The 15856-nt window shown below is 36.1% G+C and overlaps 2 protein-coding genes across 3 annotated transcripts in view; both read left to right on the top strand.

The window, feature by feature from the left end:
• Positions 1 to 15856, top strand: part of LOC139151045 (sorting nexin-14-like) — a 37532-nt gene that overhangs the window by 19855 nt on the left and 1821 nt on the right. For both annotated transcript variants that reach the window (XM_070723570.1, XM_070723569.1), the window contains 10 exons: positions 545 to 647; positions 1090 to 1130; positions 1731 to 1801; positions 2488 to 2536; positions 3247 to 3376; positions 4599 to 4692; positions 14310 to 14380; positions 14658 to 14753; positions 15212 to 15303; positions 15769 to 15822. In XM_070723570.1, the coding sequence (XP_070579671.1) occupies positions 545 to 647; positions 1090 to 1130; positions 1731 to 1801; positions 2488 to 2536; positions 3247 to 3376; positions 4599 to 4692; positions 14310 to 14380; positions 14658 to 14753; positions 15212 to 15303; positions 15769 to 15822 (801 nt within the window). The remainder of the gene's footprint in view (positions 1 to 544; positions 648 to 1089; positions 1131 to 1730; positions 1802 to 2487; positions 2537 to 3246; positions 3377 to 4598; positions 4693 to 14309; positions 14381 to 14657; positions 14754 to 15211; positions 15304 to 15768; positions 15823 to 15856) is intronic.
• Positions 6539 to 11881, top strand: LOC139151044 (toll-like receptor 13). Its single transcript, XM_070723568.1, has one exon. The coding sequence runs from the start codon at positions 7228 to 7230 to the stop codon at positions 9445 to 9447; it is 2220 nt and encodes a 739-aa protein (XP_070579669.1). The 5' UTR covers positions 6539 to 7227; the 3' UTR covers positions 9448 to 11881.

Below are 15856 nucleotides of genomic sequence, written 5' to 3'. Positions count from 1 at the left end.
ATTGGTTAGATTTTCTCTTTCCCATGGTAGCTGTGGCAACATTTGAACAGGTGACTGTATACCTTTAACTATATAAGAGGCACTTACTCTGACAGCTTTTCAATATGCAATTTAGACAGATACTATCAGTAAAAGTTATCCAGAGGTCATGCCACAAACACTTAGAGCAAATCATTCTCTACTTCAGTGAAGATATCTTTGTGTCAGTGAAATAATATACCTATTTCTGTGTTTGGCAGATGTGCCAAAAACTGTGACTTTAAATTTGTAACAGTAGCAGTCACAGTATGAGTGTTAAGCTGACACTTATAATATTCAAAAATGATTTTATGCTTTGACCCTTCTTGGTTGGAATTTTATTCAGTGACTGTGTAACAAGTCATTTTAAATTGTTCATTGAATAAAGGGTGATTTCCTAAATTAGAACTATTGACAAACCACTATTGTATATTGCTTAACAATAGGATACTGATGGATTCTAGAACAGTGATGTCTGTTGGTACAATAGTTTTGCAACCTTAGTCCCATTTCTCGCTTTCTGCAGACTCTTCTGACCAAACCAGTCCTCCGAGGCAGTGATTTGTTGTACAGTTTTCTCACAACAAAGGATGAGTTTGTTGCCAAATTTCTTCCAGATGTCAACTTTGGTAAGGTGCCATCGTTACTTATTTAGCAAGGTGTCTGAGAGTAAATTGCTGAAGTGTACTTTCAATTTCAGCTACTCTAAGAATTCTGGGTCATTGCCCTGCTGGTTTCTGCGCTCTTTTTTCCTAAATTTGGTGTGCCTTAAAACAGTTACATGTATGCAATGAATAAGCAAAACAACAAATTACATGTACTGGTAGCATGTCTGTATCTAAGGAAATCGTATTTATAACAAAAGTGAAAGATTACAATTCTTATCATGATGGTATAATAGTACAGGTGACTCTGGAGATTGAAATTAGCATATGTAAATGATTGTATTTATTGTCAGTACCCATTTGTAGCCATCATTCCGATAATACAGACAGTTTGTGCATTATTGTAAATACAAGTCTATACCCTTATATGCTATTGTATATACATGTATGCATTTGTCTTTTTCAGGTAAAATGTTAAAATCCGTTCCAAATAGGATTCTGAAAGAAGTAAGTCAATCCAGCTTTTAATGTTATACTGATAGTTAGTTGTAAACATCGTAGACCAAAAGATCCGTTGCTCGAAGTTGCTCTCCACACAAGAGGTGGGGAGCGTTGAGAGCGCCCTCTAGCAACAGGTTTTTCAGTCTAGGGTAGCCTGTCAATATAGATCTCTATGACTTTGGTGACGTTTGACACAGTTAAATTGTATAGGTAGACCCAAACCTCATTGAAAAAAGCAAACATATCATACAATATTACTCAAAATGAATTATATTTTCTTTCTTTGTGTCAAATTATACATGTATATCTCTGAAAAGTCAGTCCTGGTCAACTTTATGTGTGGAATAATTTTATCTCTCTGCACAACATCTTGTCTATTTTTCTGTATTTTCTTCTGTTTCTCTGAATGTTTACAATCATTTATTTTGGCATTAATTTCAATTAGATCACTCATTTAGTATGATTAATCGAAGTGCTATATGTGAAATAATTTTAACTGTACTGGCAACCAGGTTTGCACAAATCATTCTCGAAATACTAGTATGGTATTCATACTTCTGCATCATTATGATTATGATCTTGTACTGGCTTGATCATGTATTACAGAGAGGCCAGTACTTGGAGCCATTTTTACAGTCATTTGTGACGTCCACTGAAGCACCCAAACCCAAGCCAAGGTATGAAGCATCTATACCCAGTGTAAAGTGTAAATATCACTTCTCAAACAGAGTCCAGATCAAAGCTGGTCGATACTGATCTTTGTCATGCCACAATGCTTATTTCAATTTCCATTCAAAGTAGCTGTGACCAAGATATTTATCTTCAGAATCAACGCTTTACATTATCAGCCAACCCCATTCTAAATCAGTTTTGTGATAATCGCTAATTTTCTTTATTTGTTTGTAAATCCTTAACATTTCCTTCAAAAACATAAAACGCTGATCGCTCAGGTATATTTACATTTGATATACCTCTGTGTGATGTTGGATGTAGCAGGTAGGGGTAATTGAAGAATGAAGAAAAGTGCTGCATTGGAGCTTGATGAAATACACGTCAGCATCTGATAATATTAACCAACCCACCTTGCATTAGAGCCAACTCTAATTTCTCTTTATGTTTTTTCAAAATAATATAATATTACTTAACTGCACTTTGCCATTGTCTTTGCACCATGGTATGTCATAATAAATAAGGTGAAAGTTCAAAACTGGCCTGCCCTGTCTCCTGCAGTCATGTTACAGGAAAGCATAATGGAAAGAAAATTTCACAAGAAATTGGAAACTGATTAACTGTTCTTGTTATCATGTTGAGTTTCTCTGATTGCCTTTTGAGATTCTTAGAATGTTGTCGATTCTCTCTTCAGGGAAGGAGCGGAAAAGAAAAACAAGCAATATCCAACACTCTTGGAGCGGGTAAGAAATTCACAGTTGTCATGAAAAAAGTCTTCATTCAAACATGTCACACCTATTTATATTCAGTACAAGTTTACCAGACACTGTTTTTTTCTGGTCATTGTCATCCTAAGATGCAACCCTTTCTCTACAATGGTTTAGCTGAACCAAATCAACAGTTGGTGGGTGTGTGGGGGTGAAAGGATTTAGTATGCGTGATTTGAACAAACTTATTGTCATGTTAACCCTTTGAGCGCTGTAATTTTTTCCAGCTAAAATTTTAGCGCAATATTTTATCAATTCTTATGAATTTTTCTGTAATATTTTTGATAATTTTTGATCAAATGGACATCACATTTTTATTGGCTACAGTTTTTTCTCAAAATTTTGGCAAAAATCTGAGAAAAATTGACTGGGGTATATTTTATAAAGGGAACAAAAATCGACTTTGGCGCTCAAACAGTTAACTATCCGACATTGAATTTCAGTGAGGATAATAGAAATCTAATACATTCATGAGAAGAGTCTTCAGTGTGACAACTTTATTAAGAAGTAGTAATAAATGTCATCAATGTAAAGTAATAAACTCTGTATATCAAGTTACAAAGATTTTTTAAGTCAACTCTCAACTCCACACACAGTGGGAATTTAACCTTTTATAATCCATACATGGCAGCTTTATTGATAATTACTGGTAACAAGTTGCGTTTGATTTGTGTTCCTTCCCACAGAGGCACAATACTCTGTTCATGGACAATGCAGGTTACTCTACAGATGATGATGATATTCAGTACACTAGGGAAGTCCAGGATACCAATGTAATACACATAGATGGTATCTTTGATTATGTCATACACATTGGTAAGTGTTCATATGCTTTGCAAGCAGATGCTTCGTAGATATTGATGTCATATACGTCCATGCAAAAACAAGTCAGAAGTCTAATAATACTTTAGCCATAATTTAGTAATACTAGTATTTGCAAATATCATTTCAAATGAATTATGCATGTATCTCATTCCTATTTGTAAATTAAGATTTGATCTGATTCAAAGTGAACAGAAATTTGACCTTCAGCAAAGACATGTGAATTTCATTTTATAAAATATTATGCAGATTAATTGAAATGTACGTCTAAACACTGTACAAAAACAACCATACACCGACACATTACTAGGGTAGCAGTGACTCGGTGATACCTGGCCGCACTCGTTTTATTGCTGCTATTGCTGTGAAAAAGCATGTACATGTAATAACTAAAGTAATGAAAGTCGCTCTTACACTTAAAGAATATAAATAGCATAAAGCCGTCAAGGAAAAACTAGAAAAAAAACTTAAATTTAACAGGAAAATAATCCGGAAACCTGTACCCTTATACAAGGCTAAATATGCTCACAGGTGAAGGGCAGCACCTAATAAGTCAATATAACTGGTACTATGCATAATAATCCTTAAAAACTCAAAATGTGTTTCTAATACAATGGAAAGATCAAAATGTACACACATGTGGACATGCCACCAACAAAACTAAAAAAGTTTCGAGTACGGTACTGAGAAACGGACCGCTAGACTAACTAACACCTTGTACAACCCCTGCTTATATACTCACAACTATACACCTGTCACATTTGACCAACTTGCATTCTATTGACAACTGAGTAATTCGCACCTGTTCGTGTACAAGACAATAATTTCCCGCTTCGAATCGTGGAAAATTCAATTTATCTTAATTGATGCTGCAAGTTTGTCAGTGTATTCTTTTGTATGAATGTACACAAAGGTATTGGGTCCAGCAAGTTAATTAAGTGTTCACGTTTTTGTATGTATTTTGTTTGTTTGTTTTTTTGCTGTTTATTAGAAAGAGTTCTACTGAGTAGTTTTCGAAGGTATGGCAAAATGTTATTCATCTACTGAGCTAGGTATCTCCTCTGATGAGAAAGTCATTCCAAAACCGTAATCAAAAGAAACAATTATTGACAAACATACCCTTTGAGAGACAGAAATACAAACTGAAGAGTAAGAGCTCATTGCAAAGAAAATATATCATTACACCTGACTTTCTGCTTTATTTTCTTTTTCCCAGCTCGTCTGGCCTATGATATACCCACATGGTTGCATAACTTGTTTTATACAGTCAGAATTCTTGGTAAACACACCATTGAAAACTTTGCAGACTAGTAAGTATCTTTAAGTGTGCCTATACTCTGTATCTTGACTTATAGACATCATTCTTTCTTTGCATTATAGAAATTTAGATCGATATTGATATATCATAAGGCTTAAATATTATTCAAAAGTTCATAAGATTTTCATCTTCGATGTCAGTGACACAGAGCTTATCTAATAAGTGGATGTGTGACTGTATGTCATCCGTCATCTGGCGTCCGTCAACTTTTCACATTCAAAACTTCTTCTTCAAAACAGCCAGTTTAATTCCGGCAAATTTTGCTATTTTTAGGTAAAAATCTTGTTCTCCCTAACGGATGGTCTGACAGCTTTAATATTTGGTATACAGGTCCCTAGAGATAACCGTATTTAAATTTGTCCAAACTATAATGAAATATCTGCTCACATCTTGTTTACTCTCGATGGAGAATGTCTGCTTTGCAAAATGACAAATACAGATAGCCATGTAGGAATAGAAGTAAACTGTACCAACATACAACTAGATGCACGTTATTGTGTATACCATAGTCAACACTATTTAGTGAATATTGATATACCTATTTTCCCTTTTGGCCATTGTTTATTGATAATTGTCAAGTCTCCTGGTCTTCCATGTGATGCAGAATTTGGCCTGATCTTGTGTACAAGTATGTTTCACTGTCATGAGTGTCATATTACACAATTACTCTTCATCAACTACATGTATATCAGCGTCAGAGCTATCTCTGTCACAGTTAATGCCAATATGCAGTGACAGTGACACTGCTGGTAGGCAGTAGCAGGGCAGTAACTGCATTAACATGATTGTATTTTGACAGTATTTTTGTTCCGTTTATCAACTGAGTTCCTGTTCCACTCCCTATAACATGTTGAACTGTCAAGTATTCAGCTTGCCAACACAGCCTATGTGGGTGTACTGTGTATTTGTATCATTGACAAATGACCTTTGTCTGAACTCTGTGTTTACATACACAGGCTTTGTTGACAAACGGTGTATATTGTGTTTCAGCCTGTCGTAGGGGGACAGCAAGAAACTGTTTGATTCATTGCACAGAACTGTTGAAAAGCATCAACAGTTGCAGCTTCTGTACTGTTACAAGGTGTACCTGTTGTTTTGCTTTATGGAAATTCAATAACATTCACACTGTTATAGATTTTCTCAAAATAAAAGTCGTGAAATGCGGTAAAGTGATTCCAGATTTTGTATAATTATCACTGACATTATAACCATTGGATGACATTGAAGTGTTGTTCATTTTTCATTGAATTATCTACCAAACTATGGAATCGGAAAAAGTAAAAAAATAGGGAACCAAAATGCTTTTAGCCCCCCCCCCCCCCCCCCCCCCCCCCCCCCCCCGATAGAGCAAAACCTTCAAGTCCCCCCCCCCCATTATCAACTACCCCTAAAATTTTCAAATCTCCCAAATTCCGTTGTCTCCCTCAATCCCTTGTCTGTCCAGAACTGATTGACAGTGCTTTATGATGATGAGATACAATGTTGTGTCGAAACTGAGTTTTGGTCCCCTCAAGTCTAAAATGAAGCAATATCATGATAATTTTCCAAATGCTTGTTTCCTGACCAAATCAAGGAAATTGTTAAGTGTGCTAAATAAAGAGACATATACATATATGTGTCATTTCCTTTATACGTGTGTAATACAATGATGTCGATATGTATGCTACAAATCAATGTAACAGGGAAGTTACCAGTGACATTTATGGCATGGCAGGGTACTTTCCTGCATATGCTATCCTTCAAAATTTTGATATATGATAGCTTTTTTTTAGATTTTCCAGATAAGCACACAAAAGTACATATAGGGGTTGGGCCTGTATCAGTTGGTGTGAGGAAGTAAAGGTATTTCAATAACTGTTCCTATTCCTCAAAATCATTTGAGAAGTACCTCTCCTTGAGTGGAAATGGATTTCGTACATTGCTTCTTGACAGTGTGTCGTGTTTTTGTGGTGATTAAGCTTTCCAGTGGTATTCCAGTGTGGAAGGTGTTCAACAACACCCATGTGCACTACTATGCAGCTTGGTCTCCAATCCTGCTTGGCCAGGACTTCTTTGAGACTCTACCAAGTAGCCTTACAAATATAAGGATCTACAATGGTGAAATATCCATCATAACAAATTCAACTTTTGGAAAACTGAGTGAACTAGAGAAACTAGCGATCCGGAGTAAAAAGATTACAGATATCCATGGTAATGCTTTCCTCAATCAGAGTCATCTTAAGTCCCTCTACTTGCACAGGAATGCCAATTTTTTGGAGTCAGCAGCTGACTGCAGGCAAGGATACAGTTTTGTTCTTCGTCCCCATATGCTAAATGGGCTCTCCAGTTTAACCAGGTTGGATCTCGGACACTTTGGTCTCGGCAACATGGCTTCGTGGAAGGACGTGTTTGAGCCAGTGAAGAGTCTTGAAGAACTTCTGCTTAATAATAACTGTTTTACTGAGATTGATGAAGATGCTTTTGATCACCTGATACACCTAAGCCTATTAGACTTATCCTATGCCTTGATTGAAAACTCAAGCCCAACATGTTCAGCAAGCTTACCAAACTAAAAGTCTTGAATCTCTCGCCATCACGGCTGAAGAAGATACCCAATGATGCTCTTGCAGTTCCAAGCTTAGAGGTGCTGTCTTTAGGCGGGGAGTTTATGGGTGACATTGAGTTTGAGGAAAATTTTAATAACAAGACTAAGTTAAAGGCATTTGGAATGGATGGCTGCTACCCATCCACCAGTTCATTCCTTGAAGATTGCATCAGCCTCAAGATCACAAACACATCTTTTACCAACCTGAGAACAAAGAAATTTCGTTTCCATCAACGCCAAGGGCTGACTCATGCTGGATTGAAAAATCTACTGTCTTTCCCTCCAGCATGTGAGGAACTGTATCTTGGGCGGCATGATGGCCTAATTGGCAAAGTTCTCTCCCCGGCATATTTCCAGGGTTCGTATGAGAGAATAAGAAACATTAAAGTGCTGGCTTTGACACGTCTTGGCATTATTGGCATAGAGGGAAATACCTTCGCCAATTTTACCAGTCTAAAAATACTTACACTGTCAGAAAATCAGCTGGTCAATCCATTACTTGCTGAAAATGCATTTTTCGGTTTGAAAGAACTCAGAAAACTTGATCTGTCATCGAATTCACTCAGACAAGTTCCTAATCTGGACTTCTTTGGAAAAGAGAGGACCAAGTTAACTAATTTGAGTCTTAATCAAAACGAACTTGAAGTGTTGAAGGAAGACTCATTCAGAGGCTTGCAAAATATAGAATCTCTTGACCTCAGCAACAACCTGGTTGGGGACTCCAGTGCAGTCATCTTCCGCAACATGACTAGTTTGAAAACCCTGACATTGAGAGGAAATCGTTTCCTCCAGCTTACGAGTTTAGCGGATTTATTGCCAAGTTTGACAAATCTAGTAAACCTGGATTTGATGAAAAATTCGTTTTTTTATGGTCAGTATAAAGACACTTTCTCTCTGTCAAAGTTAAATCAGTTGAGGTATTTGAAACTTAGTAGTTATGGAGCTGATTTACGCTTACTGACCAATGTTCGATCAATTGAAGTGTTGATTCTTGACAACCCACGAGGTTACGATATGGTCCCGAGCTGGAAGAAGAATCAACTGTTTTTTCCAAATCTCCGCACTTTGGACATATCTGGGAGTCAGATGTCACTTGACCGAGACATGCTCAGTACAATGCCCAATATACGAAAGTTAATGTTACAAAACAACAGAATTGATGTGCTTGACCGAGATGCTTTCGTGGGGCTTGCACATCTCAAACATTTGGATCTGAGAAACAATGACATTAGGGAGATCACTGGACATATGTGGCAGTTGCCATCTTTACAAATTCTCTATCTTGCTGGAAATAAATTGCTCGCCATCAAAGAGGACAACATAGATGCAAAACACCTGCCATCTCTGCAAATTGCCGACTTCTCAGAGAATTCTTTCGCATGCAGCTGTGATTTAGTATGGTTCAGAAACTGGATTGCAACCGACAAGATGGTGTATATGCTCAATTATGACACTCTTACCTGTACGTCTCCCTCAAGCCCACGTGGTCTTATTCTTGTCAGGGACTTCAATCCATCTGCTCTGGTATGCCAGTCACGTACCCAGATGTATTTAGCTATTGGCTTTGCATTATTCGCTGCTCTGATGGCAGTCATTGTGGCCACATGTGTGTATTACAGATGGCACATCAAATACGGTATCTTTCTTATAAGGTGCAAAGTAAAAGGTTATGCCAGAATACCTGACCCAGAAAAAAAATATGATGCTTTCATTTCTTTCAATAGTGGTGATGAGAGATGGGTACAACACAACTTGGTACCCCATTTGGAACAAAACTGTAACACCCAGTTCAAGATTTGTGTCCATTACAAAGACTTCATCCCTGGTAAAGCCATTGTCGATAACATCCTGGATAGCATAGAAAACAGCAGGAAGACTGTGTTAGTCTTGAGTCCCAATTTCGTGAACAGTGAATGGTGTCATTTTGAAATGCAAATGGCCCACCATAGACTGTTTGAAGACAGGAGAGATGTTGTAGTCTTACTCTTGCTGGAACCGATTCCAGATAAAGACACACCAAGGATGTTGAGAAAGCTTCTGCTAAAAAGATCGTACATCACGTGGCCCAAGGAGGAGCATGGCCCTGCCAGAAAACTGTTTTGGGCACAGTTAGAATCAGCTCTCAATAGACCAAGTCAAGTTGATCATATTCAAGATATCTGACTTCTACAAGATGATCTTGAGCTTTTAAGCTATATTTTGCATTTCTTTGTCCTTGAAGTATATTTTAGCTTAATTATGATACTTCCACTTTCAATACAACAAGAGATAATAACGCAGAAAAATTCAATTAGCTGTATGTACTCAGAATGTCAATTATAATTTCAGACTAAAGCACTTTGCTGTTTGAATCACATTGCTTTAGCAAAAGGATGCTTAATCACCAAACACTATCTCAGTGAGCCGAGTACATGTACACCCTGCCTGGCTTCTGTGATGTTTTTGTCACTTCAACATTGAATCACAGCCATCAAAGATATTTTCAAAACTTTACCAGTGAACTTGCTTTGTGATGATCTGAATGAATTTTTGTTTAACTTTTACTAGTTTTTACTCACATGAGCTATCGTTGTACCATATCTCATGAACAGGTTTATAAAATCTTGTACTGTACATAGGTTATGTATGTTTGGCTGCAGCAAGACTTATTAGTTTTTTCTCGGCTTAGCTTGCGTAATTATGCCAGTGTTCTAAAGTCAGATATTCTCAGAATGACAGCAACAGATATGGTGAATCTTGCTACAGATATTGACTATGCAGACTTGTATACCGGTAGGTCATTTAGCAGGTTCAAGTGGATGGTAGTGGTCATTTGCATATTTGAGGAATGTAAGGGATTTACATCTTGAAAGACTTGCCCACATTTGATGAAACTTGTCACATAAGTTGATGATATAAAGAAATGATAGTAGTGATAGACACTGAGCAGTTTCGTGTCAACTTGTTGCATATTTGCATTGCAGAACATTTGAGTGAAAGAAAGACACATTGCAGTTTCATGTCAAATGATCGTTTTTAAGGAACATTCAAAATTGTGCATTTATCTCATTAATGACCACACCAAAGTTTAGAATTTATCTTGTATTATAACAAAGCAAATTTACAATAACTGCAGAAACCTCATTAAATTAGGGAGCATTTTCATTGTGTATCCAGTTCGTAATTAATTGACAATGCCATACCACCAGTATATGGTTATTTCTGAATTATTAACATCTTACTCTGCACAAATTTAAGGAAGTCTAGTTTTGTAATTTTATCATAAAACTTTGTTCAAATATTGACTACAGTTACTTAAGTAATAAAGTAATTTGTTATACGGTAGTTTGTAGTAAACATGTTTTCAAATTTTACACAGCAAAGATTGTGCCAACAACAAAGACAAAAGCGTTAAATTACTTGATACTTATCTCCCTCTTTTATTCACCTATTATCAAAACATTTTTCCGAAGGGACTGAGAACTACAAGTTGGTCTCTCCTCTCTGTTTATTCCACATTATTGCATTAGTACATCATTAGATATTCTTCCAAATGTAAAAGCGTAAGACACATCACCTTTTGTGTGTAGCAAATGTTCCATGAGATGGAATGTACTGGTACTGATTAATACAAGAACACAAGTATATTTAAGAGCTGACGCATTGCCGTTTACCATATAAGTGAGACTTCTCCAGGTCAACCTAGCCCAGCCATGCAGATCAGTTAGTGTACTGTTGCATTTGATTTGATTTGATTTATTTCACCAGAAAAAAAAATGTGCCAACATTACTGATGGGGACAGGGAAGTAGTTCTAGTGGAACTAATCAAGTCCCTGGCCCTGAATTCATACAAATTATGATATCAAAGTAATATAGTTTGCCATCCTTTTCAAGAAGTACATATTACATTTCAACATAGGGGAAAGAAATCAGTCCCCTGGGGTGGGGAGGGAGTTTTTTTGTGCAACGGTTTACCTTATTTTATTTTATTAATTTTGACTGTGATATTTCAAATAAAGTTCAAGTCCAAACCGTCTGACTGCTTTCTTTATTACTACAAGTAATTTTATTAATTTTGACTGTGGTATTTCAAATACAGATTTCAACTCCACACCGTCTGACTGCTTTATATATTACCAACAAGTCCTTATCTCCTCTCCAACTTGTGTATACGCCACTGTAATTGCTCCGAAAACATTGCCAACTTGCTAATCCGCTGTCGGTATCAGCGGATTAAGTGATTGAGTCAACACCACAGCCGTCCCACACATGCGTCCCACACGCATGTGTGGGACGCATGTGTGGGACGGCTGTGGTGTTGACTTAATAAGCTAATCCGCTGATACGCTCAGTCATTAACAAGTTGGCAATGTTTGCGCAGCAATTAGAGTGGTATGTGCACTGGTTGAAGAGGAGATAAGGAAGTGGAAACACAGTCAGACAGTTTGGAGTTGAAAGCTTTATTTGAAATATCACAGTCAAAATTAATAAAATCAAATATTAAAGGTAAACCGTTGCACAAAGAAAACCTCCTCCCCACCCCAGGGGACTTTCATCTGCCCCCTGTGATTTCAACAGCAAGGAGACATCACATAAAAAACCAAAAAATACAGATATTCAATGTTCTGAGTTCAAAAGAAATTTTTAAGTGAGGTTTTAAATAAATTCTTGATTGTACAGATTTTACCGTCATTGGAATTTCATTCCAATGCTTAGCAATGGAATAATATATATTATTTTGAGTTAATTTTAAATTTACCTTTGGAATAACAAAATTGTTGCCAGTAGCTAAACGTGTTTCATATGTATGTGAAATTGATGAAGCATAGCGATCTACTGAATGCCCATAATGACCAGTTTTTAAGTCAAAAGCAAATACACAGGTCTGAAACTTACAAAGTTTATAAACATTGAGAATGCCAAGTTTCTGAAACAATGGAGCACTGTGTGTAATGTTACTAGAAAAAGTTATCAGTCTGACCAGTCTCTTTTGTAATCTAAAAATCCTGTCTAGATAGATTTTATACGCATTTCCCCATATTTCAATACAATACATTATATGAGGGAGAATAAAACAATTGTACAATAACAATAAAATTGATTTTGGAAGATAATAACGTAAATATGATATAAGACCTACTTTTTGACTAACCTTCTTGATAATTGTTTCAATGTGATATTTCCATGTTAAAGAAGAATCCAGAGTAACCCCAAGATAGATAGCAGAAAAAACATTTCATTTGTTTGACAACTACATTTGTTATGCATTCTAGTGTTGGATGATTTCCCATGTGAAAGATATCTTACTGATGGCACCAGTGAAATTTGTTAATAGATTAAGACCACTCCCTATTTTGACTTACAAATTGATATATGGCAGGTGCCACATGGGGCAGAATGTGTTTATTTTTTTGCAAACACTTGACATTACTTCTTGGTTGTCTTTACAGGAGATCCACACATTTTTCTTCTACAGATTTTACTCTGTTTTATATACCAGTATTTGTTGTCTGTCTTGCTGTGCTGTTTGTGTTTGTAATACCGAGTGTGTCACTGTGGAATCTGTGGCTATGATGTAAATTATGGCTTGGTACCGTTCGTCTGGTTGAACTCTATCAGATTTGTGCAAAATGTGGTGCAGTTTTCATATTTGAATTTTCGGGGCAATTTTTCCCACCTTTTGTCAAAAAATTTTCCATATGAAAATGCTTATTAGTTTGCTTGGAAACTTGGAATGCATGTTCGTATGGGTGACTTCAATAGGATATATTCGAATTATGGTGAAATTTGTATATTTGTATATCAGTCAAAAAATCTTTTTCTCTGAAATTGCTGGTCAGATTGCTTTGAAACTTAGAGTTTGTGTTCCTAGGAGTAAAGTTTTGTTGAGTTTCATTAAATCATGGTGAACTTGGCATATTAAATTTTGTACTTTTTTCCCTGTTTTTGTCAAAAAAATCGTTTCTGAAATTGCAAGTCCGATTTTTTTTTTTATTTTATATAAGGTTCTTAGGGATGCTGCTATAGGTTTTGCTCAAATTATGACAAAACATGCAATATTGTATTTTTTGGACAATTTTTGCTGTTTTTGTCCAAAAAAATACCAAATATCTCACTCTTGAATTCCTTACTCCAAACTTGAGAATCGTTGCACATTTCACCTGTGTATTTGGTATGTAGATAGATGCGTACGTGCTTAAAGGTATACCGTCACCTGCTAAATATACCAATATATGGTCAAAGGGGCATTCCTTGGTATTCAAAATGCCCATATGAGGGCGCTGTTTTTAAAAAGCAGCCACCCGCTTAAAGTCTGTGATTGGTTAGATTTTCTCTTTTCATGGTAACTGTGGCAAAATTGGAACAGGTGACAGTATACCTTTAACAATAAATGGGAATTAGTTCAAATGATAATGAAGTTATCACTTACCAAGAGCATGCCAAAGAGCAGCAGAAGTGTAAAGGTGTAAAATTCAGAGTTGAGCACCATTTACAGTGGTTTGCATAGAGCCATTTGCAATAGGAGAACTAGACATACTGTCTAAATTAAGAAGTTGAGATGTAAACACCATTTGGTATTTACTATCATCTAGTGGTGATATCAGTCAGTTACAAAGAAATCAACTCTGCAAAAGTTGAAACATTGTGTGGAAGGATGTCAGACATAGTCAAAACAACACCACCAGATATGCACAAACAACTTTACAAATGTGATCTGGACATTTAGCTGGATATATGTGGATGTGCTGTTTTGACTACTTGTGACATCCTTTTGGACAGTGTTTCAACTTTCACAGAGTTGATTTCTTTGTGATCAACTGATATTATCACTTAAAGACAAGAGATACACCTGACAGTGTTGGCAACTCCTCAATGTAGACTGTATGTCGTGTTCCCAGCATTGCCAATGGTTCAACACAAACTACTGTATTCTAAATGTTAATAAATATAGCAGGATATAGTTTTTGTTCATAGTGCTACTATTTCCTATTGAGGTCATGAAGGAAACATAGCCAATGTGTTTTTCAATGACTTGACATTTCAGTTACATTGGAGGTAAAATCGATCAAGTCCTACATGAAGAGAAACTAGAATTCATAATTAATCTTCTAAGAGGTAAGGTACTTGCAAAAACACTGAAATAAATCTATGAAATCCGAAGGATATTATATATCATTGTTTCTGCTGAATTACATCAATATTACATGTATGCCTTGCACCACATACGGGATGCAAATTTGTGACAACTGAATAACTTTTGTGTGAGCAAATTCTATCAGTTTGCATTTCCTATGGTCATATTGTTTCTGCCACTGTGTGTCAAAGCTTCTTGAACATTCTTGAATCAGTTTCACGGACACATTTCTGTGTCATGGTGTATTGTTGTTCACAGATGCAATATTTTTTGACGATGATCCAGCGAGAACAGATGAACAGAAAAGAGAAAGGAGAGATGAAACTTTTGAAGAAATGAAGAAATTTATACCAAGTAGGTGATCTCTATGGGCATTCATGCGTTAGGTTTCTTTTTCAGCACTCAACATGATCCTGCCAATATCTGAAATTATAATTGTAGAATGCGCCTCATGCTTTGGAGACTCAAATTTTCATGCAACTTTGCTAGTGTGGTGCGTTTTCTTTTTGTGAAAATTGAAGATTGTTGTTTTCCCCATAGACTTACACAAGAAACAGCTGTCATTTTGAATTTCAAATGCAGTTTAGTTTCGAGAAAAGTCTAGGTATTACTGTAAAAGATATTGGTTTAAAGGTCCCTTGAGGAAAGTTTGAGCAAAAGTTGAAAACTTTCTGTGTTTAGGTGCGTCTCACCACAAACCTGAATACAGAAGTGTCTGAAGTTGTTCAAACATAAAGTGCTGTCCACTTTTTAATTTCTGAAAGAGACAGATGGTCCTTCTTACTCCATGAATTTTTCCGATTTAATTTCAGAAATTTTTGCTGCAGCTGTTGGAGAGGACAAGTTCCACTCGGGTACAAAGCTGCTCTTTGATCTTTTACAGTGTCCAAAGTTAAATAAACAGGTACAAGACATCTTCTTTGAATTTATCTCTACTTCCCTGCCGTTGATGCTTTAATGTCAACGGAAAAGTGTGATCTGTTTTACTGCAGTCTGAAGAAACCTTGCTCAAACATGCTCACCCTAATATCTTTTCCCTGCTCTATTTGAGCAAACTTCATGCAGTCTAACAATCAATAAAGTCATATTGAAAAGTAAAAGTCTCTTGACACACATGGAAGAAAAAACATGCTCATTGTAAATTTACCTCAATCAATATTCTAGGATGATAAAATCACAATAATAAGCATTGTGATGTTTCTTACTTTGAAATTTTGAACCTGTAATTAAAAAAAAACAATGTTCATGTTCTACTGCATGTATGTTAATTGGAAGAATATCAAAGAACTGTAAAATTGTAAGATTCAGATATGTAAATTTGCATATTTATATTTGCACATTTACTACTGTGAACATTTTTTCCTTACAGCTGTCGTATGTCCTGCTTGATATTGCACTTCTAGAATTATTCCCAGAGCTTGAGGTGAGTTTGTCTTGGTTAAGTGAACATATCAGAA

This window comes from Ptychodera flava, chromosome 15, assembly GCF_041260155.1.
Source record: "Ptychodera flava strain L36383 chromosome 15, AS_Pfla_20210202, whole genome shotgun sequence".
NCBI lineage: Eukaryota > Metazoa > Hemichordata > Enteropneusta > Ptychoderidae > Ptychodera > Ptychodera flava.
This window is presented reverse-complemented; position numbering and strand designations above follow the sequence as displayed.

Bases quoted from the DNA above. Each gene is read 5' to 3' on its own strand.
- LOC139151044 (XM_070723568.1), top strand. From the start codon at position 7,228: ATGTTCAGCAAGCTTACCAAACTAAAAGTCTTGAATCTCTCGCCATCA.